The 17977-nt window shown below is 35.4% G+C and overlaps 1 protein-coding gene across 1 annotated transcript in view; it reads right to left on the bottom strand.

Annotated features, from left to right (window-relative positions):
- The window catches only part of Reph (Regulator of eph expression), a 234767-nt gene that overhangs the window by 102303 nt on the left and 114487 nt on the right, over positions 1-17977 (bottom strand). Inside the window, exon 4 of the mRNA XM_085960190.1 lies at positions 4697-5338. Within this exon, the coding sequence (XP_085816316.1) occupies positions 4697-5338 (642 nt within the window). The remainder of the gene's footprint in view (positions 1-4696; positions 5339-17977) is intronic.

Raw genomic sequence — 17977 nt, 5'->3', positions numbered from 1 at the left:
ATCATTAATGATTCGTTTATATACAGAGCCTGGCAGGAAACAGCCGGCTGTAGCTGTTCCCTCTGCTAGTTCACGAGGACGCGCGGTTTTAAGTCACGAAAAGAACAAAGACAGCAGAAAAAACTTTTCCCTCTGGATTCGAAAAAAAAGAATGCACAGCGTCGCTTTGGAAAAGCAAACGGTCCACTGGGAAACGCGACGAAATGTCAATGGCTTGCGGTGGTTCGCTCCTCCGAGAAAAATCAACGGCAAAGTACAACGAGGAAAGTTAATAGAGCCACTAAAATCTGCTAACACTTCTCTTCATCTATACGTATACGCGGCGTAGATGGAAACTCTGCCATTCTTGCTATTATTGACCTCTGTGTCTCTATTAATTATCTTAGAAATCGGTAGCATTCTTTTTTTGTTCTCCCATGTGAGTATGCTATATTTGATGCCCACGACACCCGAGCGCTAATGTTTCGGTTTATAATGTCGTGAATCTCCAGTTTGAATCCCGGGGTATGGCAAATTCACATGTTACATTCAATGTGTGCTTGGACCCAGAGTATGGACCTAATAGGCAGAGCAAGTGGCTAATGCTAATTTCTCGCAAAAAAAAAAACAAAAATCTGTTAATACAACCTCCACGTTGTGGAGGTCCATATGATCGACTTAACATTCAGTGGGCGTTAAAGCATTCACTGTTAGGAAAGAAAATTAGGTGGATGTCACTAAAGTCAAGGTGTCATCATCAAGATCATCACGGGTAATGTTGGGTCATTGGAGACTAAATATTTTCCCAGGAGCTTTACTTATTACTGAGATAATAAATACATCATTTTGATGAGAGCTTATGCAGAATGGAAGGAACTACAGTTATAGTGCAACAGTGTTGCCAACCGTACTTTAGTACTTTATTTATAGTGCAATGTGTACTATAATTTAAATTTCTTGAAAAATGTAAAATGGTCAGTTATACTTTATAATTATTCACAACATATTATGCCAAACATATTACTATAATTTGAAAGGATTCAATACGAGAAATATTCTGTGTATACGTAAAATACGTACCTAGATAGCTATAATTTTTACACATTTGTACTATAATCATTGAAAGAGATGTCGACGCTAGAAGAAGACAGTTTTATTCATAATTAAAAATAGTCAAAATAAAACCAATCCGACAGGTATATCGGTATATAATTAATAATTTGACACCTACATTATTATTTAGCATCGCTTTGGCGGTATGTTCTACCGAGTATATAATATTGTTGATATTTTATTTTAATGACATTTTAATATGTTTATTATATCACTTCGTAAGTTTTTCAAATTCCTGTGCAAGTCTTTACTTATGAATAATGCCTTTTGAAGGAATGTTGAAATGTTGATTTTGCATAAAAACAAAAAGTAGGTACCACCTACCTAGCTACAATCTGTGTTAGTTGTATATTTACCTGATAGATGCCGTAAAGATACCGAAAGGCGAAACCAACATCCATGGCCCCCACAAGAGGGAGGGGGGCTGACAGGGCTCAAGCCTGGGGGCCCGGGCTCAGCGGGGGGGGGGGGTGTGGCGGGTTGACCAGATAAGTGAGATAAACACACATCACAAATTTTCTCTAACAGTAAAAAAGTCGTACTATTTTCCTTCACGGGCATACATAATCATTTAAAAATATGTTGTGTGATACAAATGTGGTGCAAATAATCGGTACAAAGAAAACCCTTAATTTCACCTCGAACATAGTTTGGGAAACGCTACTGTAGAGCATCATACTACCTTTAACCTTAGCGATATATATAAATATATATAAATATCCTGGCTTGGGGGCCCGCTTCAGAGTGTGGGGGCCATGCCAATATCAGTTACATGGAATAGTACAAAACTTAAACAATACGAATTTAAAATGAAATATCTTCAAGCACAATTTTTTTCGCAGGCTTGCGCTATTTAATATAATGTAAATAATCGGCCTGAGAGGTAAACTTGACTGACGTCTGAATGGAACAGTGAAAACGTACCCAAACACGGCATTAGCGTTGGTTTTAAACATATTTCCTAGGGGATTGTTAGCCGCACAAAGAGCCAGTGCACACAGCTCGCCATGTAGCGTGCGGGACAGGATGTACCGGGTGCAGTTTATGTACACGTGGAGATAATCACAATTTACCATTGCGTTACTACTCTGGGTATTTATTTCAAATAAAAAAAACTTAAATAAACTTCCTGCAAGCTTAAAGCTCGTCGCTCGCATCGCAGTCAAAACAATTCCATTTTAAACATCCTTGATATATTTAGTGCAATTAACCGACTGGTAGATTGGCTCAGGCAAGGTAATGAAACATCTAACTACAGACAAATAGCACGAAAAACTATTTACTAATTAAAGAGATGAAGATTGAAAGACTACAGACCGTTGACCAAGTTGAATTAAATTTACTTCAACGTTTAAAATATTCGATTGTAATTTCTACATAATATAACTCGGTTTTTTTGTTAATTTATTGTACTTTAATTGAGTCATTTACATTGACAGCTGTTTAGGACTGTAAAGCCATATTTGGAACGCCGACTATAACTAACACGTAAACGCCAGTTAAATTAAAAGATTCTACATACATTTTTTTTAACATTCAGTGAATGAGGACTTATTCTCAAATGATCTAATATTACTATTCTAAAATATTGATATATCTGTTCATCGATATCTTGAAAAAATCGATTTATCGATAATGTTTTTAGTGTTTAAATGTAGCCAAAACCCGAAAATAAACAATTTAATTATTTGTCATTAGCAGAGCACAACGCCTTTTTATAATGGATAATAGACGAGATAAGAATAGAATTACGTATCCACGTATTACGTTACCACCAATATAGTTTCGGAATGGAAGTAACGGATTCTGTTTCAGAAGTGTTTGAAGCCAAAATTTAGCTTAGTTTTATTGTTAAACCTGCGATATGTTTTATTATATCTGTAGTATGAAGGATAAGCTCCATATGTGTAGTATGTAAAATAGAAATATGTGATTTCTTACCTTACAAATCGTGGTAACAGTAGTCGAACTTCTTAAATGACCAACCCAGAAAACAACCTGTTCCGATAGCGATACCGACACACACCAACAATTTAAATTGTAAATGGCGATCAGTGTTATACAAAAGTGTTGCTACATTAAAAAATACATATTTATAGTGGAAATTTTTCGCAGTCATGCTAAAATCGTGGTAACAGAATGTGGAATTCCAATTTTTCAAATATCCTGGGACACACATAAACGTGATTTTTTTCAATATTGGTCCAAATTTATGGAAAAACTGTATATTTTCTAAAAATATATAATGTAAGCTGTTGAAGACACTCCGAATTTAATTTTACACACTCAAAATTAATGACGAAGTCAGACTTTGTTTATTTGAATTTAGGGGTGGGACATGGTAAAAAGACACTACCTTTCGATCTAAATAATCAATTTAAAATATATACAGGTCAGACAGTTGTATTTAACTGACCAAATAAAGTAAATTAATAAATTTGCATGTTAAAAATGCATAACTTTCTAATATTCTATAATATAATAACTATAAAAAAATCAATCGAAGTCATGGGACATGCCAAAAACGCAGTGTACAACCTTTGGCGAAAATGCCCATATACAGATATCTTATAAAATAATAACTAAATATTTTTTTATATAATATGTACCTAGTCCGTAAAATGCGTTTTTTATTTGATGTTTATTGTAAAACAAATCAGTAGATATGAGACATATTGGTAAGTATTGGCCTAAGCACTAAATAGTTGGTGACTTTGTGAATAAATACATATGTAAAAAAGGTCGGCATTCAATTTTCACCCCATGAAAGCGTTAATAAATACAATAAGTAGGTACTTACATAAGTTTAAGTAGGAAAAATTTGCATTTCAAAGAAATTTAAATTTTTATAAATTTCTCACGGATTAAAAGAACAATATTCGCTTTTATAAACTTAATATAAAGGCGCATTTACACGTGGCGATTAATTAACTACAAATAATAATAACACCGTATTAACTTCAGTATAATAAATGTCGAGTATAATGGTCTGGTTTTGGTTGCACAAACATGAGCACGATAATTAAGGACCATAAAGCTCTGAATATAACTGGCATTTAATAAACTTAATGCGTTTTACTCATTCTTGACATAGAATATAATACATTATAATATAATATATACAAAGTGCACATATGCATTAGGAATATATTAAAAAAACTAACGGGTAGGTACCTACAATAATTATTAACGCATTATTTATCTTAATCAATAATTATCAAATGAGACGATTTATCAGTTTAATACGACACTTGTGCTATCCGTTAAAAGTTACCGAGAGTATTTAATTTAAACAAAATCAAATTCATATAATATGTGTAGGTAAATCGATATACAGTCGCACCAAGGGTACGGAAAAAGCGACTTGCAGTTGTAGTGGTATTGTTTGCTAGCATTGAAGCAGCCATTGTAGAACACAAATCCAATACATTCGCGAATCGCCTACGGTGCCAGAACTAAGCTCCGGAAAAGAATTAAGTATAACGTTAATCTATTATACAGCATACACCTTGATACATATTATATAGATCACAAAATTGGTTGTTCATCCTCATATTTAGCATTATAACTATACAGAGGAGATGAATTTGAAAATGCTGCTTACCTGTTGCATTTTGTCAAAGTCCAAACAGGGTCTTTGGACGTGTCTCCTGGAAGAGTGCCTGGACCGTTTCCTGGGCGACACGTCGTAGTGGTAAAGCCTGGGACTGTTGTGAGGCGCGTGTTGCGAGGAGGCGGTGGGCGAGATCGCCACTCCTGAAGTCATCGACGAGGAAGGCACGCAGCACGAGCAGGCGCGCCCCCCGCCCAGCGCGGCCAACGGGAGACCCCTGTGGGCTCTGGACCCCTCGAAGCGCCTAGGCTTGAGGGCTTCCACGGGCGGAGATGTCCTGAATCTAACAGGCGCCGGGAGGGCATCGGGGGAGCGGAGCGCGGCCTCGTCGTCAGAACTGTGCACCCCTTCCGTGGCACTATAATTCGCAGCGTTGTACGCGGCGTTTTCATCGTTTTCCGTGGGGGTCGTCAGCGTGGAGGGGGAGGCGAGGCGGTCAAGTCCGGCGGACTGGCACTGTGTCTGCGACCACTTGCGCTTTTCGGGGGGCGCGGCGGAGGCTGGTCGGGTGGCCGTTCGTGAGCCCCCGCGACTGCTCGCCGCCCGTCCCGCCCTGCAACCCGCGCTGGCGCCCCCGCTCCCGCTGCCAGACGAATACTTCCGGAATATTTCTTTCGGTGTGCTGTTTATCACCTGGAATGTGAAAATTATAAAATACTTTATTATCAAAGAAACACGAAAATGTAAACATTCATATCAACATACTGATAAGAAATCAGTAAACGAATACATTTTTTAGTGTACACCAAAGTAGTAGATAGATAATAGGGCATGTAATCCAATTTTATGATCCAGAAATTTCGGAATTAAAAATGTTAAAATTTCGGGGGGAAAACATGTTAAGTAATAGCTTAGTAAAGTGTAATCTGGCGCGGTTGGTTTATAAATATAAATATATTAATCTCTAGGCGCCTACGATGGCCAATTGGTAAAGTATTCCACAAATCCACATGTTGTTTTTCAATGTGTATTCGGATCCAGAGAATGGTCCGAATATGTTGAGCAAGTGTCATTTATCGTAAAAAAAAAATGTTTTTAACCTCTCCGTGAGGAGACCACGACCACACCAGATTGTAGAGCCAATTAATAAAAAAATATTACTTATCTGAAAAATAGCATCTATCTCAAAGATTATGGAATCAGAAATAATATGCGTCAGAATAAAACTTTTAAAATACTAAATAATCAAACGAGAAAGCGCCACTAAGAATTCTAGTAAGTATGTTTATTGTTAATATTAATTAATTTCCGGCGCCTGCACTAAAAAATGCATGTCAAAATGTCACTTTTTTTTCTCAATACTAACGTAATATTGAAATTGTTTTTCCTATTATCTGAGATTCGCCATATTTATCAACCAGTGGCGTGCGGTGAGCTTTGCATATTTTTTTTTCTTCGACCATGTCCGATCCTGGTATGATTATATGGGCCTCCACAGAGTGGAGGTTTGTATTGACAGATTTTGTTTTTTATGGGAAATGGATGTCAGCCACTTGCTCAACCTATTAGGTCCATACCCTGACACACACAAATTGAAAAACAACCTACCTAATTGAATGTTAGTGGGCAATTAATGAATTAGCACGTATTGCAGAAAAACATGTAGGTATCTAATATCAATAGTAGGTATATAACCTTTAGAAAAAGTACAGTTTAGTAAAATGTACCATACAATTGAACATTGAGGTTAATGACCACACCTAACCACACCGCCCCGCACTACACCCGGCTTTAATCGGGAAAATCACGGGATCCTACGTTTGATCGTGAATCATCAGTATTTTTTATGACTGGAATGTCTCGGGAGAAGTTACCCCGACTGAGGTTTTTACAAGACTTGAGTGAAAAATGCCCATGTTAGGGAACAGCACAAATATGCAAAATTAAAAACGAATACAAAAGTGCCGATCAATCTAAGAAAAGAGATGTTCTTAAAAATAAAATTGACCTTTGTGGTCGCAACAGCTGGTTGAATACAATTGCACAATACACGCCTGACGACCTGAATACCTGAAATATCATGTTGTATTTAGTAATTTATTCAATTATTACTTATATAATTTATATTTTAAAGTATCTATGGAGCGTGCGCCACTGTTATCCATTGTGTACACGTTTTGACAAATATTAATCAATGTATATAGTATTCATTTGATAGATAATAAAAAAATACCGTGTTTTGTTACAAGTCCTTAATATTATAAATGATAGAGATTATGCTGTGTAACCTTTACATTATGTAATTATGATAATAGGTATATAGATACTTTTCAAAGCTTTAAAAAAATGAATAAGCAATGATAAACTAAACCCATTTGTGTTTTTTAAATCACTTGAACGATTGAATTTACTCCAACATTGCGCGAATGGGAATTTCAAATAAGATGAAAAAACCAAATTGATTTCACAGTTACTCAACAACTCTATAAAATAAATGTAAAATAGAAAGAAAAAAAACTCGCAACAATGTTCGTTGAAAAATAACATAAAATGTCGCATAGTATTTGTCAACAAACTTGATTCACAGATCAGGCTCATTGCATACTCGTATCACAATTTCAAATGAGCCACAGGCTATTCGGTAATCGAATATTTCACTTTTAGATAGAAAAAAAATACGACGTACGCGTTCCACGGTATTGGCCGCCGTACAAAAACAAGAAAACATTTCCAATTTAAAATTCGCTGTTGAAACAAACAGTAAGCTAACATGGCCGGTATGGTATCAGGTATCATGTATGTGCAGCCATTACTCTGAGGCGGCAAAGAGTATTTTTTAATAATCCTAAAAAGATTATAATATTTTGGACCTCCACAGGGTGGAAATTGTATTAACAGATTTTTGTTTTTTACTAGAAATTGATATTGGCCAAATACTCCACCAAATACACAATGAAAAACAATATGTGTATTCGCCAGACACGCGACATTATAAACATATGAACCGACGCGTTATCCACTCGGCCGTACACATAAATAATGTGTTCAAACTATTGTCAGCGATCGACCTCACTTGACTATGTGTATAAAAAAGATTTGACCAGTATTAAAAAAAAAACAATTGTGACTGGATGTGTGTGATACAAGAACCATACGAGCTGGATGGCGCACAACGAACCGAGACAGAGGAATATCCCATCGCAATTTTTTTTTATCATTGCAATAATAATGTCCAAGTGAATCAAAAAAACGACTAATTGGTTTAGGCCAAAACCAAGGCATCTGCAAAAGACATGTTTTGGATATATTAGGGTTTGAAGTCTTCGTTTTGTTAGGAGAAATAGAGTTTCTAATAAAAAACCATAATATTTGGTTTATATCTACATTATATTGCATGTTCTTTCAGTTACTTCACTTTTACATTATCAAGTTCACGACTTTTGCAGTTGTTTTGCATTTAATCTCGAAATTGAAAAATTTGCAGATGCCTTGGTTGTAGTCACGGTGCGAATTATGTTTACTGCACTACTCATACTAGTCTATATTATGTGGACGCAAATTTTCGATAGCTCATCACACATGACAATTTAAAAGGTTTTGAACATTTGATTACGAAACGAAAATTCGAAAAAAATAATATGAACTTAATAATATTTATGGAAATTATGTATAATATGTATAATTAGTCAAAAGTACGCGCGCGTGCACTCAGATTATTTAATAGTTATCGACAAATTTTACATAATAAGTGCAAATAAGCAAGGTAAATCTTTTTTGAAACTTGTGACAAAATGAATGTATTTTTTTTCAATTTATTGCAAAGTTTTATATTTTAATTTTGTGTTTATTAATTAAGTGTTTTCATATTTCAAATTTTTTGCTTTTAAAATCCCACGTCTATATTGTGAAATTTCGCTAATCGTGACAGTGTCCACCGTGATTACAAATGCAGCTCCATCGAGCTGTTCCAGGTGGCAGACGATAAAGGGAAGATCACCCTGAAGGTGGTCAACCTCCGATAGTGGATGCCACAACGAGAACAGATTATTCCTGAAGAATCCGATTTTCATTTCACGTTGTGTGCAGTTTGTAATACTGAAATCATTCCAGTGCCTAAATGAATTGTATTTATAATCGGAATGTATATTTTTTATTGTCGATCCGCACGAAATGGCGGGTTAGAATAATGTACAAAAACAATGCGAAAATCATTACTTTTTATTACTGGCTTAAGGTAGGTAATTGGCGAACGCAGGGTGAATTCATTATTCTATTTAAAGCGGAATTATAAACCAAGAAAGTAATATAATTAGTTATTACTGCCAGCGAATAACTCAGGTAGTTGGTTTCATGGGCGGATACCCACTTGTAACACATACGAATCAATTACATTCACTGTGACTTCTATGTTTTAGCCGATACGTCACAACACTCACAACCGATGTAATCATGACCCCCACATCCTGAAGCAGGCCCCCAGGCCAGGATGGTTGGTGCCCCCTACCTATCGCTAAGGGTAAAGGCAGTGTGACGCGCTGCAGTAGCGTTCTCCAAAATGATGTATGCGGTAAAATTAAGGTGTATTTTTAGCGATTTTTTTGTATTTTTAATATGTACTTACATCTATTTGAATTAAACAAAAATCGCATCGTACAATCAAATAATTTAAATTATTAATTTTATTGAAGTAAAATAACTTAGACTTTTTTATTATTAGAGCAAATTTGTGATTTATATTTATCTCATTTATCGGGTCGACTCGCCACACTGGGCCCTTCCTGAACCCGGGCCCCCAGGGCTAGAGCCCTGTCAGCCCCCCCCCCTTGTGGGGGCCATGGATGTAATGTATGTAAATATTGTATATACATATATAATATTGTCGTGGTATGAAAAGGTGCATGCCAAAGGACAAAAAACAGAATAATTGGATAAGAACAAATAACGATGTAATAGAGTACGGTGAAAACGGGCACAAAGCAGGGACAATTTATTCATCCCATGGCACTCAAGAAAGACAGATAAATCTAGAGGCTGCAGAATCGACGAAATAGTTGACGTCTTCGGAAGTACGTGTCATCACAACACGCACCATTGAAAGGAGTGGAATCAGCTTGAAAAGGCTTCCATCCAACGGTGGATAGATTCAGTCTGATGATGATGGTAAACCAGTAAAAAAGCAGGACTAATGATTGAATCGTAGTCGTCAGAAATTGAAAAATTGTGACTTCTCTTCTTTAAAGCACATAATTATGTGCCTACTTTTTTTAATAAAACTTTCGTTTATATTTTTTATACTTTTTTATTGGCCGGAATCTGACGCCATATATTTAGTATGTATGTTTCTTCTTACCAAATTATATATTATGTTCACTTAAATTTAAGTTAAACAAAAATATTTTTAGCGTAGATACGTCATGATACGAATTCAGTCAAATTTATTTTTTAAATGTAATGTCTGGTCTCCATTGAAGCCAAAGCACCTCATTATAGGGATGTTAGGCAGAAACACTATTTCAATAAAGACTTCGATAAACTTTTCTAGTCTTTAATGGGAAAACTTCATCGTTGTAATATTAAATAGAATGAACAATTTGCCTGCATATTATGGCCATGCGATTTTATTTCAATTTCCGTAGTATTAATTAAAATATTGATTGATATTTCAGAGTATCAAATTTAATTTAAATTAAATTAAATCACATTTAATATAATATTACTACCTGTCAACACTCTCATACGTCTCCTCTCATGTCTCCTTCTTTCGCATATGTTTACGTGTATATTCTATCTTACTGTATTTGTTCTGGTGTTTCAGACTGAATTATTTATCTGTGAGCTGCTGCATCAGTCTGGCGAAGTAATAAAATTGTAGTCTCCTGGTTTTGCCGTCATCGCTAAACTCATTCATTTGTCTTGGTGATGATTTTTCCTCATCCGTAATATTTCTATTTTTTGATTGATTGTGTTTGTCGCCTAAGATTACAGTAGGTTACAGCACCCTATCCCTATTATAAACATCCTTAAACCTGTTGGATAAAACACAATTTTTTTGAAATCTAATCTGAACTCTAATCATTCGATATGTTATTAACGAAATGTAGGTAGGTATATGTTAAACTATTACGAGGGTATCATTTATTTTCTTTCCCGACCCGATTAAAATAAATAGCACCACCGATTTTTCAAATTTAGAATGTGCGTTTATACGTGTATGTTTTAATATTAAGTCTTTCTGTCTCATACACATTTTCATATGTTTTCTCATGATTTACAGATACATAATACATATGTATTAGATAAAAGGTATATCATATATTATATACTTATACGGTACCTAACATAATAATATTTTATGCCAAATGCAAACATATTATGCCGATAATTGTATTCAGTAAAGTAAGCCCACAAGACTTTGAACTATACTTACACCATATTTTTTATAAAATACCTACGTAATTTTGAAAACCCTCATACATTATAAATATTTTTTTAGAAAAAAAAACTAGATGCCGTTGCATTCGAATATGGATCGTGCATTTTCTGATTGAGTAATTAAGTAGGTACCTAATATGTTGCGGAGGCATTTCAAAATGATGTATCTATGCTACTACCTACTACTAATAAAATAAAGTGTCCATCAGTCTGTCTGTCTTTTAGGAATAGGATTTACCCTTTAATCAGCGTTTTGCCCATTTCCATGATAGGTATGTATCATATTATGCAAAAAAAAATATAGGTATATATATATTTTAATATTATTTTTATCCGTCAGATTGTTATGTTATAGGTACCTGCTACTGGACAAATATTGATGAAACTTACACAGCTTACAGATAACATTGTTGATACCAATTTAGTAGGTATACTTTCTTCTCGATATCTCAAAATGTTCTTTTCGATAACAGCGCGTTTACAACAATTATTCATCACGAGTAGTCATAACTAATAATACAATTGGATCGAGAATATGTAAAGTGGTCAGATAGCAGCGGTGAAGTGTTGAGGTGCGGATAGACGGGCGCGTTCCTATAACCAACCGTTATCCATCTCGTTGATTATGGTGAAAAAAAGGAACAGAATCAGTATATTTCTTCACTCAAGTGTGACAGCAAAGACCTTAGAACCGAATGGAGTGTGAAACGATAGGGGAGGCTTTTGATAATAATGATATACTCACAAATAAAATCCATGTAAGATTTTATTGTTAAATTATAGGTACTAACTCGACATGGGAACATTTCGGACAGCACTCAAAATGGACCGAAACGTAGCTCTGGTTTGTGAAATCCTGTCAAGATTATCGCTCGGCTTCGTGGAAAATTTATAGATTGGGTTCTGATTCGTGAATAATTATTTGCATTAAATACTTAATTTAATTCGAAATGCGTAGGTAGGTACTTTTTAACACATTTTAATATTTTCGGAAAGTTATCGAGCGCTACGGTTCGTAAAATTTTCCAGTTCGAGCGCTGATTTTGGATAGAAAAAGGAAACCTTAAGATGTTAATACAATCGCTTGGTAAACCAAGTCGAAACAGTAGCGTTTCAAGTCGCAACATGATGCCTCCTATCCTACTCGTACTATGCCGATCCGATGACCGTTTACATTTTACGTGATCCAATCACGTCGGTACTCTCATCCTGTAGTTGTTCACGCAACGAAAAACACCGTGTGGCGTGATACATGCCACTGAAACCAAACTCGTTTAGATACATAGACAGATTGTCATTATTTATCTGTCAACGTTACGTTAAGCTTCGAAATATCATGATAGGGTGGTGAAGAAATCGGGAGTAGGTACTATGGACGAGTGGCAATAACAAAAATTAAAAAAAAAACGATAAAACTGTTCAGTTGTTCTAGTTTGGTAATACGACGTACACCTATATAATTAATTACTGTGTTTTTATCAGAATTATAAATTTCCATGCCTTTAGTTAAAGCTATATAGATAGCTACAGTTTGCGTCACATTTAAATATACGGCGGCCCGCATACGATCCAAGGACCCTAATTTACACAGGCCTACTACTTACGGACCGTGCATTAACTCCTCCCCACTTTATGTATATGTATATTACAAGGGATCAGTGGCGAAGGCTCCATAGTAGGCGATTATTTAAAGCCTACCTTCTAAGAAAAATAGATCTTCAAGTAACTAATTTAATTTAAAAAATAAATAAACACAGAAAAATCAATCTATCTATCGTCAAAATTTAGAAGTTTTATTTTATTTAATAAGGTTTATAACCATGGGTATATGGTATACTAGCGCCGCCTGGATTCCAACTATATTATGAATTAATGTGACCCCTTTTCCAGATCTGTTTTGTAGTCTCATGGCGCCAACCACTGTCTAGCTTTTTATTCCGAAATCATAAGCTGTTTAGTATGCGCTTAGATTTCTAGGGAACATTTATTCAAAATAGTAGTAAAAATAATATCTATGGGATTCAATCACATATAAATATTGATTGTTAAAAATATAAAATAATTTATCTCGCGATTTTTATTTATCAGTTATTTATACCAAAGTCTGTGTTTTAAATATAGAATTATTTTAAAATGTCTAGTTTTACGGGTTATGGTTAAATTATAAAGTGTTATGGAACATAATATTATACACAACAACGGATATTTTCAAAGATGGTAGGTAATATATTTTGAGCGTAGGTATGTTACGTTTATAAATGTTTAGGAAAATACATAATTAAAACTAAACGCTTATTCATAAACTAATTATATCAAACTAATTGAACTTTTGAAATTTCATCGATTTAGTGTACCTATTCATCAGTAGTAATGTTGGGTTATCTTCTTATTTCGCGTAAATATATCTGACAAGCGTGGTAACTCCACAGCCTAACTCTTTCCAAAAGTCACCCTTCGCCACTGCTAGGGATAAACCTAAAACCAGTGTTTCGATATGGGTTATAATAATTATAGTTACGCACCACATTACACATACTACATACGTCTTCATATGATGTTATTTATCACGTGTGTTGATGCAGTTACACATATTATGTGTCAGGTCAGTTGGCAGTATGTCCAAAACGTCGTTGAACCGTGCCGGACAGACCAGGAAGCAGGTAGGTACCTGTGTTTCAGACCTATTATTTTGCATGGCAGAGACGTTTTCCGGCCAATCAATAATGCAAAATGCGAGGAAGCGACAAAGCAAATTGCCTCCGAGCAACTTACTGGATCCAATCCGCGCAGGGCGCTTTTATTGTGATAAAAGTATCTATTCGGCCATATGCGAGTGGTCTTTTTGTCGATACAACTGTTTGTTTGACCATTTCACGTCAGTAATAAGTACACTGGAAATGTATCCCATCAAAACTTCATATTATTATAACGCACTGAACACCACTTTTGTTAATTGCATGAGACTTCCATTTCGCCGTACATATTTACATTCTTACGAGATTTAGATTGATTCGAACATATTTTCAAAGGAATCGAAGATTAAAAATCGCCCTTTTTAAAACAACCCTGTACTTCTCAGCAGCTTTGTAATTATGGGTCAAAAATATTCTTCATTGTCAAAAGTCGCTTATAATAAAAACTAATCTGTAGCCATGACTTCGTGTTCATATTATATAGGCGGCCGCTCTACAAAGGCCAACGTGGGTGGTAATCCAGAAATTGTCTTTAAATTGTTAAAACTTCTAAGAATTTATTTTTCTTTTTATAAACGGGTACCGACTGTTATTAAAATTATATGGAACAAGTATTAGTATACCTACTGTGTGTTTCTCCACGAAGAATTGACAGATACATACCATTAAAGTGAAAAAGAAACATGTAGGTAGGTAAATAGATAAATTTAATATAAGCTGCAGGTCACAATTAAAGTTGCGAACGTTTAAAACACTTACACTTGCTTTTTAGACGACAGCTTGAGCACCCAAATCGGTAAAACCGGTAACCGCGCGAAAACCGGGTAATTTTACTCGGTTAACCGACCGAATTCTTAGTAGATATTCGTGCGAAGAAAAAAATAGAATTATGTAAAAAGACACGTTAACCACTACGCAGCGCGGCATGACAACAAATAAAATATTAGCTAATAAATTTTATTACTAACTACTCTGCAATAAACTGATAATTATTATTGCTGGGAGATAGTCAACTAATAAAACCTTTTTAATATGTAAAAGTAATGTCCCCAAACCCCAACTACTCTGCTACATCCCATGTGCAGTTACTTACTCAAAAAATAAGCCAAATTACTCACCTTCGGAGAAAGTACATGTCTATAGCTACTAGCAAAGTAGATAGTCTTTTAAATGATGGGTATACTATGGATCTAAATAAAATTCAAGTATAAATATTTAAATTTGAAATATTATTCTTTTTGGTCACACGGTTTAAACCGGTTAGTTGTTCGTAAAAAAACAGCTAACAGGGTTATAATAGTTTCCCCCCGGTTAATTGAATGCCCTAGCTGTAACTATATCATCTGTAGCCGTCGTACTTAAGATTAATCAAATTTATAATACCATCACACCTTTAGAACTTTTGGACAATTCTGACGCATTAAAACGATATTGATGCATTTTCGCAGGGGTAGTTGGAGCAGATAGGTAAGTACCGCAGCCGTCTAAGTGAATATTGAATGCCCGCGGAAAATGCACATGGCGCGGGAGGGGAGTTTTTCACCCCTAGTCCCCTTTTCCTCCCGCGCTAACAACCACTATACAATATTCACTAGCCCGCCTCCGGTTGCTATTTTACTCCCGGGGACAAATTTTATTTCTGATCACGCGACTGCGTTTATTTGCCTGTTTTGTTTTTGTAACCCAGCCGGAAACTATACGGCCGTTTTGCGTAATTTGACACATTATCGTACATTAATTTAGTTAAGTACATACATTATATTGCATAAGATTGAGTAGCGGTTAGTGTTGTTCACGAAATAACAAGAGCTTTTTTTAATCAATTATTACAAATTCAAGAACTATAGGGGATCGGCCACCATTAGGGCGATCTCATCTACTATCCTATCAGTTCGTTTGAGCTATACTCGTAAGCGACGCCGTACAGTTATCCATTCGTTGGAAAACGAGTTGGAGGATGCTGTACTTTTGCCATGTGGTCAAGGTACTGAAGTTTTGTGGTTTTAATATTTGTTATCTTGTCAGTCTAAGGAATTTTGAGGATACGTCTATACAGACACATTTACGAACAGTGGCGCACCCAGGAATTATTATTGGGGGGGGCCTAAGGAGGAGAATGTAAATTAGTCCCATAGGCTCTTTTTTTTCTTCATATAAATATTTTTACATGTTGAAAATGTCCCTCTGAGGCGGACGAAACCGGTCCTAATCTATTTAATAAAAGTGGAATAAGTACTAAAAAAAAAATGCGTTTTATTAAATTAAAACAACAATACAATATTTATTCCGAATTCCACCGAAAAAAATGTTCTTTGATTTACACCACCACCGTAGTGGGTGTAGTCGTTCTTTTCGCAGAATGTTTATCGCAGATTTTTGGTTTTTTAATATTGAGGTTCCAACATATTAATTGAAAATGGACAAAAAGAGTATTATTGCATTTAAATTATACACAACCTACTCAATACAACACGGCCTTATATCTCGTTTATCGGTCTTTCGTCTATTGCACTCGGTGTACCCACACCATGGCCCCCACAACCTGAAACGGGCCCACAGGCTAGGGCAGTGGTCGGCAAACTGCGGCTCTTTTCCCCCTTGAGTGCGGCTCTGCCACAGATGCTTTCTGTCATATTTGACATGGCTACAAAAAAGAAGCAAAGAAAATGGAAGAGGATAACCGTAAATGTAATATTGAATAGACCGAGACTTCGCGTTTATTCAAAACTTAAATGGCTTCCCGACCAGTATTTATGTGTCAGGAAAAATTGACGCATTCAAATTTAGAGAGATACTACAACTAAAAACTCGTAATTTTGCGCTAAATATTCTGTCGATGATGCAAGGAAGAAAGCAGCTGAGGAGAAGGGTCAAGAAAAATAAAGATCTGTATTTAATTAGGTACTGAATAAAATCTTTCAACAATGTTAATATTGCAAGTTTCGTGGTTAGTAAAAAGATTTCCAAGAGAGGAAATCAAGAGTAAATTGAGAAATCGATTTATTGATGAGAACCTGGAATCGTGCTTAAAATTAAATCAAAAACATACGAACCTGACTTACCCAAACTTTACAAGGAGATGCAAGGCCATTATTCACGTTGAGTTTGTCAGTCATTGTCATGATTCAATTTTATGGATACCTTACTTACAATTTAATTTTTATTAATAAATAAGATCATTATTACGTATGATATTCAGTTTTATTCAGTGTACCTACCTATAATTTAATTAGGACTTTAACTAAAGTTTATTAAAACGGTGTGAAACACTACATTAAAGTTTTTCAAATTGTGTTTTAGTTCAAATTGAGGGTACTTATACAGTGAATTATTGGCGATTTTCAATACATCTACTTTAATAATGGAGCTGTCGAGTATCGACACATAATAATCAGAAAATATATTAGACATTTATATAAATTAAAATGTTCATAGTCATGAAGTATAATAGCGCCGCAGGCGACTTTTTTCACTATTAAAGCTAATTTATGATGTGTGTTTATCTCACTTATCTGGTCAAACCGACACGCCGGGCCCCCCACAGCCCAGGCCCCCAGGCTAGAGCCCTGTCAACCCTCCCCAGCCATGACCTATACCACTCCGGAATTCGGGTGGACACCGAGAATTTCATTAGGGAACTGGTTTCTAAAAAAACCTGACATTAGTGTTTCGAAATTTTTGTATTAGAAATTAAAATCTAAGAAATATTACTAAAAAAGGGTGCTGGAGAATTACAAATCATTTTTTGCCGTGTTGTTTGTCTAAGTCTATGTAAAATCATTCTGATGATTTTCATATTTTGGGGGGGCCAAGGCCCCCTGCCCCCCCCCCCTGGGTGCGCCACTGTTTACGAACGTATATTACTTAAAAGTTAAGGCGCAATTCATTTTAAGTTTTAACTGAGTACATCAGTGAATCAAGACGTTCCGGATCGAGCTGTATGTTGATACAGCCATTCTGAATAGAAAGTAAGCGTTATTTGCGAAGTTCAATCTTCTGTGATGTGCAACTCCAAATATTTAAATCTGTAAACCAGTGACGCAGCTTAAAATGACAAGTACCTACTTTATCACCAAGTGTTTCATTTAATATGGTTGATACTAGGTTCCATCGTGCAATTATACACGTAACGAAGAGTGAAGAGTGATTGGAGTAGGTATCTGGTAATGTGTACCTAACTACTAAAATTAAAATAATAAAATATATG

This window comes from Rhyacophila brunnea, unplaced genomic scaffold (assembly GCF_057557595.1).
Source record: "Rhyacophila brunnea isolate RB1 unplaced genomic scaffold, BYU_Rbru_1.0 scaffold_11, whole genome shotgun sequence".
NCBI classification, from domain to species: Eukaryota; Metazoa; Arthropoda; class Insecta; order Trichoptera; family Rhyacophilidae; genus Rhyacophila; species Rhyacophila brunnea.
Note: the sequence above shows the minus strand (reverse complement) of the source record. Positions and strands in the feature narration are given on the sequence as shown.